This window comes from Jatropha curcas, chromosome 8 (assembly GCF_041381405.1).
Source record: "Jatropha curcas cultivar XTBG-Jc1 chromosome 8, XTBG_Jcur_1.0, whole genome shotgun sequence".
Taxonomy (NCBI): domain Eukaryota; kingdom Viridiplantae; phylum Streptophyta; class Magnoliopsida; order Malpighiales; family Euphorbiaceae; genus Jatropha; species Jatropha curcas.
This window is the reverse complement of record NC_143158.1, coordinates 20920418-20929003: the sequence shown is the minus strand read 5'-3', so window position 1 is coordinate 20929003 and position 8586 is coordinate 20920418. Positions and strand designations below refer to the sequence as shown.

Here is an 8586-nt window from a genome sequence, read left to right as displayed (position 1 = left end):
TAATCATCAAAATTTCGAGATTAGAAATTGACCCTTGAGCCAACAAGCTCCAATTTTTGTCATATAAAATTATGATTTCATACACCTAATACTCTTTTTTTTTTAAAACAAAAAATCAAAATCTATGAAATTAATAAATTTATATAAAAAAATTATTTCCAATATTTAGCATTAGATTAAATTTTGGTGGTATAAATTTCATTTTTTTCCATTCCTAACTATATATATTGAATTATTGGTTGCAATTATAATAATTTTAAAGTCCATTAAGTGACAATATATATAATCTATAATTTCCATTAATTAAAAAAATCATTAATAGTTAAATTATTTAGAAGCGAATTTCACTTGAGAGATACAATTGCCTGCTTTTTGGGTTCATTATAAATTAATAATATTGTAATCGCCAAATTAAGACTCTATTTGAGGTATGAAGGACCCAAGAAACCTAATCATTCATTTAAAACCCACCACTCTACTTTGATTCTCTGTAAAAGCCTAACTTTTTAGTTTCTTTTTTGGTTGCGTAGTATCATATTTCACTTTCGTTGCTATTCTCATATATCCACTCTTCGTTTTCTATCAACCACAACCGTTTCTTGCAAAATCTTTCCTTCCTCTGAAAATGGGTGTAAGCGAAACTCCTCTGTCAAATGGTGACGAGATGGAAAATTATGAAGAGGTTTCCTCCATTGCATTGGTTAGGGCAAAAGTTGAAGAAGATGTAGTGCCATTGTATCATCCTACAATGATCGTATTCGGCCTCTTCTTGATGCAGTTGATAAGCTTAAGCTTCTCAAGATGTAGTGCCATTGTATCATCCTACAGAAGGCATACAACTACCCACCACAGTTGTCGTCGACGATCAATCTTCCAGAAAATCCAGTGTTCTTGAATCATTTGTTGGTGTCAATCTTCTACGTGGACAGGGGATTTGCACTAGAGTACCGCCAATCATGAGGCTGCAACACTACCCAACTACCACACCTGAGCTTTTCTTGGAATTTAATGGCAAAACGGTGCTGATCAATGAAACCCATATTGCAAATGCCATTAATCTTGTTACAGATAAAATTACTGGCAATGGTAAAGGCATTTCCAACACTCCATTAACTTTGATAGTGAACAATAATGGTGTTCATGATCTTACAATGATTGATTTACCCAGAATTACTAGGGTGCCCGTTCTTGTTCAGCCTGAAAACATTTATGAGCAAATTCCAGGTATTATAATGGAGTATATAAGTCCTGAAGAAAGTATTATTCTTAATGTTTTATCAGCAATTGTTGATTTTCTGATTTGTGAATCAATTAGAATGTCATGACAAGTAGATAGGATTGGTGAGAGAACTCTTGCTATTGTCACCAAGTTTGATAAGGCACTTGAAGGGTTGTTTGAGAAAGTTAATGCAGATGACGTCAATATAGTGTTAGGTTATGTTCGTGTTAGGAATAGAATTGGTGATGAGTCCTATGATGAAGCCAGAAAACAATAAGCTGTACTCCTTGAAAATCATCCTCTTCTATCTAAGATTGATAAATCCATAGTGGGTATTCTGGTTCTTCCCCAAAAATTGACTCAAATTCAAGCAACCATAATAGCCAGATGCTTGCCTGATATATTTAGCAAGATTAATGAGAAACTAAATGCAAGCATTTTAAAGCTGAATAGGATGCCTAAGACTCTGTCATCACCTGCTGATGCCATGCTGGTTTCTTGGGCATTATTGGATTAGCTAGAGAGTCTTTGAGGAAGATCCTTGTAAGAGGAGAGTGTGATGAGTACTCGGACGATCATGATTTGTATTGCACTTCTAGATTGCTTGAAATGCTCAACGAATACTCAAATGATCTCCATAATTGCCCTCAAAATGATCCTAGAAAAAACATCTTGGTGGAGGAGATTTGGATTGTTGAAGAATCAAGAAGGATTGAACTCCCAAAACTCTTGCCTCGCACAGCCTTCCTGTCTATGCTGCAGAAGAAGGTTGAATGGATATTAAGAATGCCAATTGATTTTGTGGAAAAAGTGTGGACTTACATCGAAAATGTGGTACTTTCTGTTTTAATGCGTCACTCTGAGAATTACCATCAGCTTTAGTTATCTCCTGGATGAACAGGCCATAAGCTTACATCCAAAATGAAAGATCTGTTAATTAGTTGGGTTATGGAAATTGTTCAAATGGAGAAAGTGACAGATTACATTTGCAATCCTGAATATATGAGCGAGTGGAACAAGCTGATGGATGAATATGATACATTCAGTAAACAAATCAAAACAACTAGACAAAATGCTGCATGGATTGAAGGCATTGGAAAAATTGAAGTTTTGGGATCAGAAATTATCAGGATAACGTTGTACAACAAGCTTTCGACCTGAAGATGAGAATGATTGCTTTTTGAAAGATTGTATTGAGAAGGCTAATTGATTCTACGGTTTTGCATTTGCAGTTTAGTATTCAAAACCTTGTGAACAAGGAACTGGATAATGAAATTATTAGTGAGTTGATGGGTGGTTGCGGTGGTGGGCTAGAAAGAATGCTGGAAGAATCACCTTCTGTTGCCAGTAAGCGTGAGAAGCTGAACATGCGCATCAAGTTGCTTGGAGAGTCCAAGACTGTCCAAGGAAATATAATGGACAAAATTGCAACAACTTATCTTGATAACTGATTAGGGTTACTCTATCGAATGAATATTATGGTCTTCTCTTTTTCTTTTTTGTTGCATTTAGGTATGTTGGAGTTCTAGTATTTGCTTTTGTCTTTGGTTTTGGTGTTTGAGGGGAAGACTTGGATGTTGAATTGATGATCCAGTTGCAGATGTATCGATGAAAATTGTGTTTTAGTTGTCCAATTTAAAAGAAGATCATGGCTTTAATGTTTTAGGTGGTGTTTAAGACATATGAACATCTAGAGTCAATTAAAATTGGGTATTTTTCATTCTTGTTTGCCCCATAATTTCTGATGATTTGCCTTTCAGTTGGAAAGGTTTCTGCTTATGTTGGCAATGTCTCCTCACCCTCTTCTTCATGCAGATTCACAATTAAATTCTTTACTTTGACTTTCTTATGATTGCACTGCTGCATTCATCTTTGATGATTGCCTACATCTTGTGATCACAATGAAAATTTACTTTTAGAATTCATCATGAGTTCCTATTTCACAACAGCACACATATGGACACATGCTCAGCCGAAACAAGCCTGAATTTGCTTTGTAGACTTGAATCTCATTTAGATCTAAAGTTGGGTATTTTTCATTCTTATTTTCCCCATAATTTCTGATGATTTGCCTTTCAGTTGGAAAGGTTTTTGCTTATTTTGGCAATGTCTACTCACCCTCTTCTCGATGCAGATTCACAATTAAATTCTTTACTTTGACTTTCTTATGATTGCAATGCTGCATACATCTTTGATGATTGCCTACATCTTGTGATCAAAATGAAAATTTACTTTTAGAATTCAGCATAAGTTCCTATTTCACAACAGCACACATGTGGACACATGCTCAGCTGAAACATGCCCGAATTTGTTTTGTAGACTTGAATCTCATTTAGTAGACTTGAATCTCATTTAGATCTTTTATCAAGAAAGCAAGGGATTTTGGACCTACTATGTTCCTAACATTGCCTCCTTTTGTTTCTGTACATGGAAAATAGGAGTAACCGAATTTTATGAAAAAAAAAAAAAATGAACCAAAGCAAAATTTTTAAAAAAATAAAACTGCAAAAACTGGAAATCATTAGTTTGGTTGGTTTTTTTGGTTTGAACTATATACTTATCACCCTTAGTGTTTGGTGTGAGACAAAGTACCAAGGTTGGCAATTGGTTTGCTGAATAGTGACTATTGGGAGATTCTGGTCATAACTAGTCTCTGTAAGAGGAAGATCATATATGGTGGTGTTTGTACATGCATGTCCCTTAGCTTCTATAGCAGCTTTAGTAAAATATATTTGTATATTTAGTTAGCTGCTATGCCTCTTGGTTGCCTTTAGTTCAGTGTTCTACTTTACTAAATCTAGTTTTGTTTATACAACATATGCTACATTCTGCAATCTTATTTCACCTTGTTTGCAATGCAGTGAGCTTCCTTGCAGATCTTGGTGGACTGTATTGCTTTAGCATCCGTATATTTTTTTTACTTCTTTGTGCAAGTATGATTTTTGTTCCTTTGGAAGCTGTTCTTTTTTACTCTTCTGTTTTGATGAGAAATTAAGAAATGAGGTGGAACCGTGGAAGAAGAAATATTGTTATTCAATAAATAAAGATATTTGTGTATGTCTACATTAGGAAGGTAAAGCAAGCATCATGAGGAGTTGTGAGGATTTGACCTTCAAAGAGTTGAGGGAAGAGATTTCAACAAAATGCTATATGTTAAATTAAATCCCTTTGAAAATAAGAGCATGCTAAGCCCATTCTTTGTGTGCTATTGGCACAGCACACATGCAAAGAGTGTTGTGCTCTAATAATTTTGGAAGTTGAAAAAATGGTTCTAGTGGTAGTTCTATTGTAGCATTCTGATAGGCGTGATGGGTGGTGATAATTATGTAAAAGATTCTGAATAGGCTTATGGCCTAAAGAATCAGGAAAGAGGCTCAAACAAGTTTTGTTATTTTGCATACCTCTGAAAATTTTGTGGTAATACTTATGATAATTTCGAAGAACAATTCTCATACTAGGTATGAATGCCAAGATAGAATAAGATACTTGAAAATGTAAAAATAAGTTATTTGATGTTAATATGCAGCTGACTTTAACTAGCCTATGACAAAAATAAATGTTACCAAAGTGATATAATTATCTTTTTCTATTAAATTTATTATTTGTTTCGTACAAAGCTGAGTACAGAATAAAAAAACTCCACAATGAAGATAGCACCATGGGAAACATAAGAAACCGGCTAAAAGCTCAAAATCATTGGCATAAAGTAAGTTCCTTTCCAAGGAAGCAGCTCATATTGGACTCTAGCTACTTTTTTACATTGAGCTTAAATTTTAATTTTTGGATCCTGTGATTAGATGACTGATGTATTATACATTCTTCTGATAACTAGTTGAGGAAAAATGTGACTTACACATGGGGTAGCAGCAAATTGGATGAGGACCTCAAGAATAGCAAACGGGGATCTAATTGCAGTTTTCTCAAGGCACCTTCAGTTCGTGGCAGTGATCCATTGCGAAAGAGAGCGTCACAATATAGAATAGATAGTATTCATTGAAATAGAAGAGAGAGCATACCTAGTGAAAAGGTAATGCATTACTATTTGCGTTTTTGTAATCTGCACCAAGAATTTGAGTTTGAATCCTCATTTGGATTTTAAAGCTTCTCTTTTACCCACCCTTCCTAAATCACCTATTTTTTCTTGTGAAGAATGTAATACTAAGAAACGTTCATATGCAAGGAGTCTAATCTTCTATGGCAAGATCTACATTGGATATTGAAGGGAGGTTATCTGATTTAGGGGAAAACATGAATGTCACCTTCCTGTTTCCTTCATTATAAGATGCGATTCTCTTGCATGCATATCGCCATTAGAGCTTTTAGGAGAGATACTTTCTCACCTCTTTTCTGTTTCTATTTGGTTTTGATGATTTGACCCAACTAAATTTATAACTCTGATATTTCATATTTTAGTTCCTTACTTTGCATTTAATCATAACTGAATTTTCTTCCTTTTTTTTCTCTCATAAGTTGCCTGGCTCTACAAATAATGGAACACAGCATTCAGTTGCTTTGCGTGAGGGAGATGCCTCCGAGTCTCAAGAACATTCACTGACCAATGATAATGTTATTCCTTTGCCACCATCTTTAGGTAATATGGGTATTTTTCCTTTTCATATTTTTGGTTTATTTCCTTCTTGTTACATTTTCTGTTAGGGGTAGAAGGAATCTATTTGGGTTTTGAAAAGTTAATTAAAAATTAAAAGGTAAAGCAACAAAAACTTCAAACACTCTCACAAGGCTCAAATACACAAAATTTATTAGCTAGTTTGACAAGTAGTGATTGAATCTGAGCCTTTTGAGAGCTTTGAACGTGTTTATGATTTACTTTCCTTAATAAAATGGCTCATTCATCAAAAAGAGAAAGAATAAAAAAATAACAACAACAGTTGCCTTGAGAAAATGCTATATGACCAACAAAGAGTACAGATTGAATGGTAGACAGAAAGAAAAATCCCCACGTAAAATGTTATATGTGCTTCTAGTACTTACAGCATTGAGAAAAGTAATGAAATTTTGTGATGGTGACTACGGTTAGCATAAGTATTTGAGCATGTGTGAGACAGTGTCTCCTTCCACATTTCCTTTTTTGTTAATGCATTACATTCACCTTGCTCTGCTCTTCCTGTGTGTTCTATTTTAAGTCTCATCTTAGTCAAATGAAATTGTTGGGCCATTGTGCTTAACTGTACATCATAGAAATTTGCTTCTGCCTTTTCATTTTGTACAGCACCTTGAAGTTTCTTTGTAACTTCTTCTGTATTCATGTTTTTATTGTTTGGAGGAATAGATACCAAAAGGAGAAGAAAGATCATTCTACACTGATATTTAGGAAGCTCTATTAGAATATAACAAAACTTGTCTTATCCTTTCAATTTGATGAGCTGTATAAATTAGTGTAGGCTTAGTATTCTGGTAGAATGATTTAGGCTCAACAGTCAACCTTTGAGCTAGCTTATTATAAGTTTTGCCACTGCTTGTTTTGATGTTATTTTTAAAATTTCATTCTGTCATGCTTTTTTTAATTACTGAACATTAACATTTGGTGTGCAGGCATAGCTAAGGAGAGGTTCTTGATGCTCCAAATGTTATGAACATGAGAAAAGACACTAAGGCTGCACAAGAGGTAATTTTAGACAAATCCCAGTGGGCCAATATTTTCTCATTTTTTCTTTGCTTGAATATTCTTTCCTTGTCCTAGTACTAGCTGATGCCTACTTGTGTTTGTAGAAGCATACTGTGTTGAACATCTAATCAAATGTGACAACATATCGTTTTTCTTTTACAGGTCCGTGCACTGGATGATTTCTTTGACATGCTTTCCAATGTAAGTTCTGTTCTCAAAATGAGTGGATTTCGGCTTTAATTGTAAAGTTTTCTTTCCTTGCCTGGCTTTCTATATGTCGATAATGAATCACAAAAACTCAAGGATAAGGTTGGAAACTAGAACACAATGAACCTAAGTTCAACTCTATGAGCCATTCAATCTTAACATATGATTAATGGTAAAATTACTTATAGATTAGCTCTTTTAATATGCTTATATTTATGAGATAACTCGAATCCTAGGTAAATTCTTAAAATGTGCTTAAGATAACTCGTGAGTCCCAACTAAATTCTTAAAATGTGCTTTGAGTGTGGGGTTTTTTGATAGGATACAGCTCGAGCATGCTGTGGATCGAAGCATGTAGAGGTTGCCCATGAACAAGTGGCTGTCCAAACTCTTCTCATCACAGATGATCTGTTCAGGTTAGTGTGCTTAGATTACTTCTAAACTTTCAACAGTAATACTACTATCAACATTACTACTACTATTAGCTAATTAAGAGAAGCATTAAGAGAATGTCATTTAGTCAACTCACATTTGCAGTTTGCATCATCTATTTTCTCTTATTATCTCATCAATGATCAAACCTCGATCTAGGATCCCAATATTGTTCATGAGAGAAGTATAATACCTTTATACGAGATTAATATTATGAATTTACTGTTATTGTCTAGATTTCAGAAATGCTGATATACCAACAAGGCAGAAGTATGTCAATTTAGTCAACTCAATGAAGGATTCAGGAGGCAATGTTCATATATTTTCATCTATGCATGTCTCAGGAGAGCGTGAGTACCATTTCACTTTACTTTAAGCATTCATAAACCAAATACGAAATTTTCGTAGACTGAATAGTTTTTCAATGGTCCAATCTAAGTTGGCATAAATTTTGAATCCATCATTTTTCTCTCCAAAAATAGAATTGGCACAATCGATTGGCATTGCTGCAATCCTTGGATTTCGTCTACCAGACCTAGAAGACATTGAGATGTGATAGAGGTATATGTATTAATATTTATCTGCTTGCATCGACAGTTGTATAATATGTTAAGTTCAACATTATTTATATACCCAACAAAGCAATAGATAGCTGTTCAAGTTGAACTTTCGTGTTTATATTATATAAATTGTATAACAGTATGTATAATGAAATTGTGGAGTATAAAATTAAAGATTTCATGAAATTTTTCAGTTTAATAAATCTCATTAGGTATGAGATCCTAACAATTTGTATGTGTTCTCTTTTATTATTAAGAGCTAACAATTATTTTTTTTTCCAGTCAAAAAAACAATAAATTATTTTCTAAATGTATGATTTATGAAATGCAATTAATCTTATTCTATTTATATGAGTTCTTTTTATTGTGAAGCTGTTTTCACGAGATTTCAGTTGTGTAAAATGGAATGTCTGTTGCTGTTTTATTTCCAAGACATGTCTAATGGATGCATTTAATGACTTATGACCAAAATAATCTATGTTAGTTAATTCTTATAGGAGACCCTTATAAAAAAATAATAAAAAGAATTTAATTAAAAGAAC

At 33.7% G+C, this 8586-nt stretch overlaps 1 protein-coding gene and 1 pseudogene across 1 annotated transcript; both read left to right on the top strand.

Moving 5' to 3' along the window:
- Positions 1–625: 625 nt before the first annotated feature.
- Positions 626–2670, top strand: LOC105640172 (dynamin-related protein 4C pseudogene; annotated as a pseudogene).
- A 3458-nt stretch (positions 2671–6128) lies between these two features.
- On the top strand, positions 6129–8040 carry LOC149494317 (protein PELOTA 1-like). Its single transcript, XM_089725462.1, has 6 exons — positions 6129–6252; positions 6784–6845; positions 7008–7046; positions 7374–7468; positions 7728–7834; positions 7967–8040. Exons 1-6 carry the CDS (start codon positions 6129–6131, stop codon positions 8038–8040), a joined length of 501 nt encoding a protein of 166 aa, XP_089581588.1.
- The last annotated feature ends 546 nt before the right edge of the window (positions 8041–8586 follow it).